The 13,045-nt window shown below is 40.7% G+C and overlaps 1 protein-coding gene across 5 annotated transcripts in view; it reads right to left on the bottom strand.

The window, feature by feature from the left end:
• Nucleotides 1–13,045, bottom strand: part of COL14A1 (collagen type XIV alpha 1 chain) — a 210,828-nt gene that overhangs the window by 114,155 nt on the left and 83,628 nt on the right. For 4 of the 5 annotated variants that reach the window (XM_078441830.1, XM_078441833.1, XM_078441829.1 and 1 more), the window contains exons 19-21: nucleotides 12,520–12,671; nucleotides 6,591–6,720; nucleotides 2,970–3,092 (exon numbers count right to left, since the gene is read on the bottom strand). In XM_078441830.1, coding sequence (XP_078297956.1) covers nucleotides 2,970–3,092; nucleotides 6,591–6,720; nucleotides 12,520–12,671 — 405 coding nt within the window. The remainder of the gene's footprint in view (nucleotides 1–2,969; nucleotides 3,093–6,590; nucleotides 6,721–12,519; nucleotides 12,672–13,045) is intronic. The other variant, XM_078441832.1, reaches the window with a different exon arrangement.

Below are 13,045 nucleotides of genomic sequence, written 5' to 3'. Positions count from 1 at the left end.
AAAATCTGATAGACATCTACAAAATGGTCCAAGAACAAATCCAGCAACGCTGTTTTACAAATTAACACATGCCTCGGGCCTAAAGAAAAGAAACCAAAAAACTGTGATGGATCCTAAAGAACCAGTCTTAAGCAGGCTAATTCACCCATGGTATATTCTTGCGATTTCACCTTCATGGTTCATAGAGATGTTTGTCCGGAGAAATCGGAGGGGGACGGGTATTTTACTTGTATGGACCTGGATAATAGGACACAATAGAAAAAGCTGAAAAGTGTTACAGAGGCAAGAGCAACAGCTCAGAGGACACATCGAGCCTAATGTGCTCTTTGAGGGCAGAAAGAGTTTTTTAATGGCCCAAGAATACTCTTTATGTTTTCTTCCCAAATAAGTCAACATAAGGAGAGAAGATCTTTCTTATGAATAATCAGAGTATGAAGGCCCAGGTCCAGAAAATGGACAAAATCCCTCTAGTATCTATATTTAGTCTCCTGTTTAAACTTCACAGAAGTGCTAAGTGTCGGGCGCTGATACCGTAACAGGTGAAGTCATTCATGGCCTCATCTCCACAGACGTGTGGATCCAGGGTACAACCGCCCCCGTTTGCACCATTCTCCTGTTTTCAGGATGTAAAGATGTGGCAGGTAAGGAGGGAGGGATCTCCTCATCAAGGCGGCTAACGGGCTAATGGAAAAGCCTTTTACTACCATGACCTCAGGGCTTTGAGGAATTTTATACCCCAACACAGCTTCCAAAATGAAGACACTAAGAAGTTGGTAAGTCAACCTTTTCCTACTAATCCAAGAAGTAAGAGGTAGAGGAGGAATTAGAAATTAGAGATTCTAAGTGTTTAGGGTTTATATATCCACTGAGCCACAGAAGCTTCCTACTCCTACCAACTCAAGGTTTCCTTCAACTGGTTCCTTGTCTGGGATGTGCCTAGGTTAGGTGCATAACAAGTATGTATTCTGCTCATAAACGTGCCCAGTCATTTTTGTTTTGTTTTGTTTTGTTTTGTTTTAATATGAAATTTATTGTCAAATTGGTTTCCATACAACACACAGTGCTCATCCCAAAAGGTGCCCTCCTCAATACCCATCACCCACCCTCCCCTCCCTCCCACCCCCCATCAACCCTCAGTTTGTTCTCAGTTTTTAAGAGTCTCTTATGCTTTGGCTCTCTCCCTCTCTAACCTCTTTTTTTTTCTTTTCTTTTTTTCTTCCCCTCCCCCATGGACTTCTGTTAAGTTTCTCAGGATCCACATAAGAGTGAAAACATATGGTATCTGTCTTTCTCGTATGACTTATTTCACTTAGCATCACACTCTCCAGTTCCATCCACGTTGCTACAAAAGGCCAGATTTCATTCTTTCTCATTGCCATGTAGTACTCCATTGGGAATATAAACCACAATTTCTTTATCCATTCATCAGTTGATGGACATTTAGGCTCTTTCCATAATTTGGCTATTGTTGAGAGTGCCGCTATAAACATTGGGGTACAAGTGCCCCTATGCATCAGCACTCCTGTATCCCTTCGGTAAATTCCTAGCAGTGCTATTGCTGGGTCATAGAGTAGGTCTATTTTTAATTTTTTGAGGAACCTCCACACTGTTTTCCAGAGCGGCTGCACCAGTTTGCATTCCCACCAACAGTGCAAGAGGGTTCCCGTTTCTCCACATCCTCTCCAGCACGTATAGTCTACTGATTTGCTCATTTTAGCCACTCTGACTGGTATGAGATGATATCTGAGTGTGGTTTTGATTTGTATTTCCCTGATGTGGAGTGATGTTGAGCATCTTTTCACGTGCCTGTTGGCCATCTGGATGTCTTCTTTAGAGAAGTGTCTATTCGTAAAAAGATAAGTGGTTGTCAGAGGTTGGGGGTTGGGAAAGGGATGATGGAATACAGAAGATTTTTAAGGTAGTGAAAATAACTCTGTATGATATTATAATGATTGAGTCATGTTATTATACGTTTGTCCAAACCTGTAGAATGTACAACACCAAGAGTGAACCCCAAGGTAAACAATGGGCTTTAGGTGATCATGATGTGTCAGTGTAGGTTCATCAGTTATGACGAATGTAACACTAGGGAGGCTAGGTATGCATGGGGGTAGGAGTATACAGGAAATCTCGGTGCCTTCGTCTCAATTTTGCTGTGAGCCTAAAACTTCTGTAAAAAATATAAAATCTTTCAAAAAGAAAAAAAAAAAAAAAAAAAAAAAAGAAGTGTCTATTCATGTCTTCTGCCCATTTCTTCACTGGATTATTTGTTTTTTGGGTCCCAGTCATTTTTTTGGTGGGGTCATAACTTTAACGTTCTGATAATATCTATCCTAACAATGATCATACAAGGAAAAAAAGGTTTTTTCATAAAAGGTGGGACTCTTCCCACTTCTCAAAACTAAAGATGAAATCAAAGATAGATGGAAAAACAAAACAAAAATAACATCTTAAAATCAATTTTAGGTGCACCTGAGGGGCTCAGTCAGGTAAGCATCTGACTTTTGATTTAGGCTCAGGTCAGGATCTTGCAATCTGTGAAGTCAAGCCCCATGTAGGGGTCTGCACTGACAGCACAGAGACTGCTTGGGATTCTTTCTTTCTCTCTGCCCCTTCCCTCTTCATACGTGTGCTCTCACTTTCTTTTCTCTCAAAATAAATAATAAACTTTAAAACAAAGAAACCATTTTAGGGGCGCCTGGATGGCTCAGTCGGTTAAGCGTCCGACTTCCGCTCAGGTCATGACCTCACTGCTCTTGAGTTCGAGCCCCACCTTGGGCTCTGTGCTGACAGCTCAGAGATTGGAGCCTGCTTCGGATTCTGCGATTCCCTCTCTCTCTCTGCCCCTCCCCCACTCATGCTCTGTCTCTCTCTCTGTTTAAATAAACATTAAAAAAAAATTTTTTTAAAAGAAACCATTTTAGATGTCTAATCATGGTAACAATATTTTTTTTAAAAGCATTACTTACCACTAACAGGCTTGTAGACAATCCTATAGCCCTTTGCGGGGGAAGATGGGGGATCCCATGTAATGCGCAACCTGTTATACCATTCTTCTGAGACCCGGAAGTTTTGGGGACCAGAGGGTGGCACTGAGCGGAGAAAAGGAAAAACAGTGATTTGGTGTGGTTTCTAGTTTTACAAACTACGCTGTTAACAAAATCTAAGCTATCTTCCCACAACATTAAAGCATTTACAAGTAAAAATGCATTATAACACACAGTGAGAATCTTTGGAGAGTCTATGGTTGTTTTAAAAATGGAATGTACAGGAAATTACTGCTCTTCTGGTGAAACACATTCATCTGAAGATCAGTTATTCATTCACGGTTGTTCCGGTTCCTTTTTCTTTAGCTTATTTTGAGTAAAGCTGGATTGAATCGTGTTGATCAAAAATTTCTGTCTACACACCATGTTCCACTATCAAAGTATATTTGTACAGCAGTATCGAGGGGGCTCACACCATGGTACCGATGGGAATTCTAGGAGGTTAGATTCTGGTAATTTTTTTTTTCTTTCATCTTCATGTTGCCTATATTGTTTGAAATTTTATATTATTGTTCACCTATTTTCTATCACAACATTAAGCCATTTATATAGAGAACCTTTGTAAACCATTGTGCATACTGATATATATTATCATTATCACTTTTGTTATTGTTGATAGAATGTAGTTGTGCTGACCACTGTTTAAAATAAAGAGACCATCCACTAACACTTCAAAGTAATGTTACTACATAGATTTTGTTACATGTGGTGGTATCTCTGCAATGAGATTTAAGTCATATTTCTAGAGTAAAAGTCTTTAAATGGGTTTTGTGTAAGTGTATATATATATATTTGTTTATCATGGAAGCCTTTTACATATTATGCTAATTTCTAACATGTGAAAGTTAAAAGGAGATCTTTAAGCCCAGGTCAGCAGTAGTTAGATGGAGCCCCTCGGCCTCCCCATCACCCCCTTTCCTCCCTTTCCTACCTCTCCCCACAGCGACAGGGTTTATGGTAACTTTATGGAACATTAGACAGTTAAAAACAATCCCAAACCAACTCAGCAGAGCAGAATTCACTATGCTTATTTGAAACCATTCTTGGGGCACCTGGGTGGCTCAGCCAGTTAAGCGTCTGACTTTTGATTTCAGCTTAGGTCATGATCTCGCGGTTCCTGTGACCCCACATCAGGCTCTGTGCTCGGTGGTGGAGAGCCTGCTTGGGATTCTCCCTCCCTGCCCGTTCCCTGCTCTTGCTCTCTCTCTTTCTCCCACTCTCTCTCTCTCTCTCTAAATAAAGGAACTTTAAAAAAAGTGTTTAAAAAACTAAATAAAAATAAAACATTCTTGCTTGCTTTTTCTTTTTCTCCTAATAACCCGGATTTGAGACAAACAAAAGCATACGGTATAGGTGCTCCATACTATCTACTACTTGACTTTCTTCTTTAATTGCTGTTTAAGTCTTTGGTTCCCAAATATTTGTGTTGCAGCAAAATACCAAAATATGCTCAAAGTGTGAACGTGCATATCAAGTCAAGATCAAGATGCCAGCGTCCTGGTAAGAGTGGAAGAAAGGCTCAGTGTTCTCCCACTGCTCTGCTCTTCCCCCCCTTTTCCTCCCTCCTTCCACATGACCCCAGAGGAAATAACTGTAGCAGCTCCCGGGGCTCCTAATACTCTGGATGATCTGTAACAAAATGTGCAAGTTTGGTGGGAGTCTGGGTGGGGGCACTCACAGCATGGGCACCAGGAACAGGGAGAGGTGCCAGCACTGTTAACTAAGGAAATAATACCCACTTTCTCAGCAGACCAGAGTCAGGACTTGGGGCTGCAGCTACGGAAATTTAATGACGTGTACACTTACTTGAAAATTCCACACTTAAGTGCCCAGGTACAGAATTCATTCAGCCCTTGCCACCATTCTGTTCCTAATCGCACATGACTGTTTGGTAATTGTGGTAGACGAAAGATGGGTGCAGGTTTTTAACCCTCCTCGCATTGAGCGGTGGAGGCTATGGCCCTCCCTTTAAATCTGGGTGGGTTCTATGACCCCCTCACCCAACAGACTATAGCAGAAATGATACCATCCCAGTTTCAAGCATAGCCCTTAAGTGTCCTGACAGTTTCCGCTTTCCACCTCCTGGAACTCTTGTCTTCGAAACAAGTATTCATGTCCGAAGTACGACTATCCCGCTGGAGAGAGCACATGGAGAGGCCCCGACCCGACATGGAGAGAGACAGGATCAGCTGAGTCCAGCCTTCCAGGCGTCCCCACCAACATGCCAGACATGTGGGTAAAGTTGTCTTGGATGCCCTAGACCAACCCACTTGCCAGGTGACCTTAATCCATACCCTGTGGGGCAGAAGAATCTCCCAACAAGCCCTGCCTAATTTCCTGACCTATAAAATCATGCAATATAATAAAATAGCTCCCACTTTAAGCCACTAGGTTCTGAGGTGGTTCATGCAAGTACAGATAACCGCACGGTAAAGACTGTGGTGCTTTGACCAAGCGTTTGCTCCTTGGTGTGTGCTCCTCGCTTGATCATCAGGGCCAATTCGCCCCAAACAAACATTGAGTGGTGCCCCCTCTGTGCCACACAGTACCGGAGGAGCTTTGCATGGAGAGGCAAACAGTACGGATGAGGTCCTGGGCTCTCGTGATGCTGCTCTCCAAGGAAGGGAGACAGACAATGAACAAATACATGAGTACATAAGAAAATATCAGATGGTAGTTAGTGCCGTAACATGATAAGACAACAACAACAACAATAACACAACAACCAAAAAACAGGTTGATAGCACAGAGATTGGGAGCTATTTTGCATGGAGTGGTTGGCAAAGTCTGAGGAGGCGGCTTTGAGCTGCAGCCAAAATGACAAGAAAAAGCCAGAAAGGCAAATATCTAGGAAGGATATTCCATATGGAAGGAACAGCGAGTACATCAGTCCTAAGACAGGGACAAGCTTAAATGTGAAGAGCAGGAAAGGAAGGATGGCTGGGGCACCTGTTAGCGGGTGAGATTAAGGAAATCGGCAGGGTCCAGGTCTTAGAGGGCCTTGTAGGGCTATGGGAGGGATGTTGGGTTTTATCCTGAGCACAGTGGGAAGCCACTGGGAGACTTGAAACAGGCCTGACACGAGATCATTTATATTTTCAGAGGCTTCTTGGGCTGCAGGGAGGAGAATAGAGGATTCAAGAGTGTCAGCAGGAAGCCTCCGAGGAGGCTGGTGCACTCATTTTAGTGACGGAGAGTGAGGCATAGATCAGGGCGGGGCAGACAGACAAGACAAAGAGGGCTGGTCTGCAGAACACATTTTGGGTAATCAGCAGGACTTGTGATGAATCAGATGCTGCTGAGGAAGACATAGTTTTTTCTTAAGTCTTAGCTTTTATGCAGAAGAAAACATAAGCCCAGAGCAGCTAGTTCACCTTGCTCAAAGCCACACAGCTTCCCTGGATTCAGACACAGATTTCCCGTCTCCCGATCTCTTTTGCTCTTCTCACTACACTACACCGTGGCATTCAAGGCACATTGCAGGGGGCGAGCATTTTCAATTAATTGGCCAGCTAGTATGCACAGGGAGAAAGCTTCACTCACAGGTTTTTCCAGGGGCAGAGACGCTGACGCCTTCTCCATCATCATAGATGGGAGTCACCGTGACTTTGTACTCGGTATTGGGAAGCAGAGGCTTCAGAAGGAGATTGTTCTGGCTTCCAGCCACCATCACCTGAATGGAAAAGCAAAGGAGGATGGTCTTAATTAAGACCTTTGTTCCTGTTGGTCAACCAATGGAGCAGGACTACTACGGGTAGTAGTAGTGAAATCATCAGAAGCAAGGCGATGCGCTTGGACAGTGAAATAGGACAGAAAAATAGGCATCCATGCAAAATCATCTCTCCCTGAAATTCCCCTCACAGCAGCCCTCAGCTCTGAACCTCTAATGCAGGTTTAACTTTGAAGTGTGTAGGTTCTGAGGAATAGTCTGCTCACAGCTTTTCAGCTTTTGCAAAGTATTCAGGAGTGAGAATATCATTGCTTTGGAAAACGGGTGTTTATAGCTTAGGAGTGTCCATTCTCTAACACAGCCTGCTTATGATTTTTTATTCTACTTAAGTATCCTCTTGAAAATTCAGCCTTCCGTTCTTTATCCTTTCAGAGATAATCTACTCCCAGCATCTTAGAAAAGACTGCAAGCCAGCCAAGAACGACAGATTAACCACAGATTAAATCCAAGTTTTCCAGAGAGAAACAGATTTACCACTACCACTAAAAAATGTGGCAGCTTAGTTTTTTTTTTTTTTTTTTTTGAAAGGAGAGGTCTTCCTCAGTCTAAAATCACCATCACTCTACCTCTCAAGGCTGCACAAACTGAAATGCAGTGGTGAGGTCCACACCATGGCATAATGTGCCATGTGGCTCCACGGTGCAAATTCTGTAATCCCTCAAAGAACATATGGACTAGGGAAGCCACATGTTCTCAATGTTAAAACCACAAAACTTTCTGCCTCTGCTTCAGCAGTCAGATGCTGGCACACCTCTGGGCCATTTAAGGAATTTAATCATGGCTGGAAAAATGCTAAGTAAGATCTAAGCACTGACTCAAACGCATTTAAAGGAGTCACAAGACTGGGACAGCTGGAGATGCTTTTTGATTCAAGGGCTGGATAAAATGCCAGCAGGCAAAGGGCTGTGCTGTCTACTTCTGGATCAGGGAAGAGACCTATAAATCATGGAATAAGCCCTCGGAAGCCTCGAGTTGAACCCAGAAGCAGCTGTTGCTAAGATACTGCTAAGCTCTAGAAGCAATTTTCTAAACGATATTGTTAAAAAGGAAGTCTGAATCAGGTGATTTACATTGCAATAGTATGATTTTACTCCTTATATGAAAGGGACATTGAAACACACTAGGGGGCGTGTTGATGTGGACCTGGGAGGGAGGTTTTTTAAAAAGAGCTCTGCTTTATAATAAATTCGATAACCAGGGCATTAAAGACAGGTAAAGGAAGAACAGTGGTTGCCCTGACTTGCATTACCCTGTCAATGTAGCTTCTTTCAGGGCACTGATTGTAAATGTAACTCCTTCGGAGTACAGAGCCGGGCATTCGGTCCAGGCTGTCTGTTTAGCAAACCACCCATGTTGATACTCCTTCAATAAGGTCATCATCACTCAAGCTGAGAAATACATGGGCTTGGAACCTATCACATCTAGACTGTGGAATTCTGAAAAGTGGTAGGGCCATTTTGGAGGAATCCCTCAGCTCGCCAGGAAATAGTTGCTATGGCTTATAGTGACAGCCATCATTTACCTAGCAATTATTATGCACCAGGTGCTACCCTAAGAATTTTAATACAGTAAGTCACTTACTCTTCACCACAACCCTTTCAGGTAAGGAGGAACATTACATTAATTTTACATATGGGGAAACTGAGGCCCACAGCTTGTGAGCAAAGAAGCCATATGGAAATCCTGGATATCTATCTGGTCTGAGCCTTGCTTTAAAGGCTGCACTCTGTTCAGTGTGGCTACACCGCTTGAACCTTTTTACCCTAATGATATTCAGTTCCAAGAATAAAATGTAAATCTCCTCTTGGGAATGCAAAGTTCCTTCTACTTGGCTTCTGCTTGTTTGCACAAAGCAGGGTAAAGATGGGCTCTTACTAAAAACACATGCCATAGATCATTGCAGATGGTGGTTTTGTTTATAAAACAATTCTGTAAAAGATGCTTATGGTTAAATGAGATGCAAATCTAACCCGTGAACTTTCACGTTTTAAGTTTTTTATTTTAGAAATGGAACTTCATGTCTGGCTCCATATTGCCCAAAGCTGTCAGAGCAGCCTGGATCCCATCAGTAGAAATAGGGTTCCCTGCATCTCATTGTGGTCCCATGTTATAAAGTTCTGTGTCTAAATAGTGATTCTCATTCTATCTGCAGTAGAGAACTAGGTAGTGTTGGTGTTGCTGTTTTAATTCCAAAGTATTGAAGACTAATATTTTTATAAAATACAATAAAACAAAATTGCTAGAAAAAAAATGATTATGTTATTGGATGCTGCACAATGCCAAGTTGCTGTAAATGTTTCTAAAAGCTTAATTTTAAGAACTAAACTTGTCTTATAGGAGACAGAGCCACACTCTGAGCGTACGTGTTCTGGAACATTTCTTGCAACTCAGAACTCAGGTCATGGTTATGGATGCTGACATGTGGGCTCTAGAAAAGTCTGAAATCCTGATCAGCCTTTCACAAATAAAGAAATGTGAGACTTCCAGACCCCGACAACAAACTCAGGGCAAAGTCATTGCCACTCCTCTGTATTTCAGAGCAGAGTTAGAAGTCAATCCTTACGAAATACTGGACAGGTAGCTTTACTTTCTAATAGCTCAAAATCTTTTCATTGGAAAGACTTGGTAGATTGGATTGTGTGGAGAAAATATATTAATACTTCACTTACTCAACTGGAAAAATAAGTTGAATTCTTCTTGTTTTGCATGTACTGAAGCTTTACTTTGGTTTACAAATGTTATATACACCAACCATTCTCTCATTTGATCCATCATTTCCTAAAACAAATCTAATTAGCTTTTATAGTTAAGGGAAATTTGGAAAGATGATAAGAGGCATTCTCTCATCTGGACATATCTCCTTTCTCACTTTTATAATGGGCTTTGGCTATCTTCTTTTCCCTGACATGCATTATTATTTCAAGATATTCATTTGGTAGGAGTTCAAGGCCCTTGGATTTTGATAGAGATCTGTAGCTGTCTGCCTTACTTTTGTTTTATAATCTAAATCTAGATGCACCCACTTTCTGTCTCCAATAATAATACACTTATGTAGAAGTAACAGTTCCTAAAACACTGAGATATAAATTCTCAATTAATCCTCAACTGGGTCCCTGAAAATATGCTTGTAAATTAAGTGTGCACAAATCCAATTTGACTGGAAGGGGGCATGATATTTAAAGAATTCTACAGTACTTTCTTCTGTTTAGCAAAAACATTTCTATGCAGTAAATAATCACCATCAAATTTATCAATATTTTTCATTTTTATGAAGGGTTTGCTTAACTGGGGCACATGGGTGTCAGACTTTTGATCTTTTTTTTTTTTCCCTGCATGTAGGTGTCCAAGTGTTTCAAAATAAACAGTGTGAAATGAAAGAAACTAGCAAAGGGAAAATTATCTAGAGACAACCCAAACTAAATATTATTATTATTTTACCTTGCATAGCTTACAAGTGCATTCATGAGATTAAATTGTTACTCTTTCCAAATTAGCAAGAATAATTTAGCAAGATGTTTAATGTGTTTCTTGGAAAGAGTAGAAACAAAAAATAAAAAATAAAACTTTTATTCTGGGAAGTTTTTAAGGATCTCATTTTTAGGAACTAAATTGAAATATGGGACAGTGACAGGAAAATAAAACATCTAAATTATGTCCTTAGTTCCCATTGTTAGGTACAATTTTATTTTGAATTTTTCAATCATGGGTCATTTGAAATGTATGATCTGAGTGAATTTATAACACAATTTATTTTAAGTGTCCATTAACTTTCTAAAAGTCCTCCCAGACCAATTTCATGGACCTTCTGGCTATTCACACTGGATGTTTCTATTCTCAGGGTTATCACCGTGTTCTGTAGTAATTCCTCTATCAGCCTGAAATTAAGTACTTTGCTGAGAGAATTTGGGCTCAAATAATTGTTTATGTAAGCACATAAATAATTTTCCATCAAAGGCTTTATAAGTAAGGAGGAGGAAGAAAGGACAATAATGTTATTCTTGAGCAATAATGAATTTGGAGACACCTTTCCTAGAGTGTCTCAAATAATGCACCAGAGGGCAAGAAATGCAAGTAATGAGGCTAACTAAAGCATATTCCATGATGAAACAGAAAAAATTCATTTCAATGAAAACTGGAGTTACCTGGTCTGATAGGAAGCATGTCTAGGAAACAATTTTCAGGTTCTTGAGTAAAAGGAATGATATGGTATAAATTAAGAAAATACAGGGGTCGCGTGGGTGGCTCATTCGGTTAAGACTCTGACTTCAGCTCAGGTCACGATCTCATGGTTCATGAGTTCAAGCGCCAGGTAGGGCTCTGTGCTGACAGGTCAGAGTCTGGAGCCTGCTTTGAATTCTGTTCCCTCTCTCTCTGCCCTTCCCCCACTCATGCTCACTTGCTCTCTCTCTCTGTCTCAAAAATAAATAAAATATATATAAATAAAGAAAATACAGGAAGGCCATGACTAAAAGTGTACCCAGATTTCTAATACAGATAAACAAATTAGATGAGACAAAGAAAACTCAGCATATAAAAATCCAAATCCCCTAAGGGAGATATTCATATTTAAGAATAAGTTAGAAATTACTATAAAGCTGTTCAAAATGAGTTGATGTCAGTGAAAAATGTAAATATGTGTTAATGGAAGCTATTTTATTAGGAACATTTCAAACACATAAAGATGACCTTTCATGCAAGTTTTGCTTAGAAACTTGTAATCATATTCCCAAGAGCAGGAGTTAAAAAAAAATATATATATATATATATATTTAATTAAATATATATATTTAATGTATATATAAAGCTTATTTATTTATTTACTTGTTTGTTTGTTTATTATATATGGTTGATCTTGAACAACATGGGCGTTATGGCTGGAGACCCTTCTGCACAGTCCAAAATTGATGTATAACCTTTGATTCCCCCAAAACATAACTACCAATAGCCTTCTGTTAACCAGAAGCCTTATCAATAACATAAACAATTAACACATACATATGTTATATATGTACGTATGTTATATATATATATGTGTATATATATATATGTTATATATATATTACATATGCATACATACTGTATTCTTGCTATAAAGTACGCTAGAGAAAATAAAATGTTATTAAGAAAATCACAAGGAATTCAATCCCCGCATCGGCTAGCACTGACACTGTAGAGCCTGCTTGGGATTCTCTCTCCCCCTGTCTCTCTGCACCACAACCCCCCCCCCCCCCCCACCAGCTCACTCGTGCACACCTGTACATGCACGCACGTACTCTCTCTGAAAATAAATAAACTGAAAAAAAAATTTTTCAAGAAAATCAGAAAGAAGAGAAAATACACACACAGTACTGTATTTATCAAAAAAATCCACATGTAAATGGGTCTGTGCAGTTCAAGCCGTGTTGTTCAAGGGTGAACCATATTTGTACATAGAGACAAGTGTGCAACGGACTCCGCTTCGGTGCTCTAACGAGCCATCAAGGCCACAGAAGCAGCACAGGAAACGAGGTTCAGAAGCTTTATCTGTTTGAAGTAAGTTGCATGTGGATCAAGTTTCAGAGATGGAAAGGTCATCAAGAAACCAGTAAAGTTTGGATTAACAGAAAACATTAGTTTCTGGAGACGGTAGAGTCACCAAGAAATAAATGAGCAGAAAAGCTTGCACTGATCTCTGGAAATAGCCTTGTTAGGTCTGTTAATCGGGAAATTGTGCGGTTTCCAGCCAGCTGTTTGAATACAGACCGTTCCTACCACTTCTTCCGCGTGGTCCCCTTGAGCAGTCAGGTAGGTCACCCTGAACTGCTGCACACTGCTGTCTGAAATGTCCCATTTTACCCGCAGGCTAGAAGTGGTTTCATCATCTACAACCAGGTTTCTGATTCCTGTCCGGAAAACTGGAATAAGCACAACCAAGGATTAAAGAACTTTTAACTCATCATATTCAAAAATGAGCTCCAGAGACCATTGGTGGGCATGGCAACAAATATCACTGAATGTATTTCTCTAATGTACAGCCATATGAAGAACAACTCAGCTTTAGTGGTTAATGGGGGGCCATCATACTTCCTGTTAGCAAATAGAAATGAGTTTGGGAACACCCGGGTGGCTCAGTTAAGTATCTGACTTTGGCTCAGGTCATGATCTTGCAGTTCATGAGTTTGAGCCCCATGTTGGGCTCTGTGCTGATAGCTCAGAGCCTGGACCCTGCCTCAGATTCTCTCTCTCTTTCTCTCTCTGCCCCTCCCCTGCTCATGCTCTGTCTCTCTCT

Source organism: Panthera onca, chromosome F2 (assembly GCF_046562875.1).
Source record: "Panthera onca isolate mPanOnc1 chromosome F2, mPanOnc1 haplotype 2, whole genome shotgun sequence".
NCBI lineage: Eukaryota > Metazoa > Chordata > Mammalia > Carnivora > Felidae > Panthera > Panthera onca.
The sequence above is the reverse complement of the archived record's forward strand: the minus strand, read 5'-3'. Positions and strand labels throughout refer to the sequence as shown.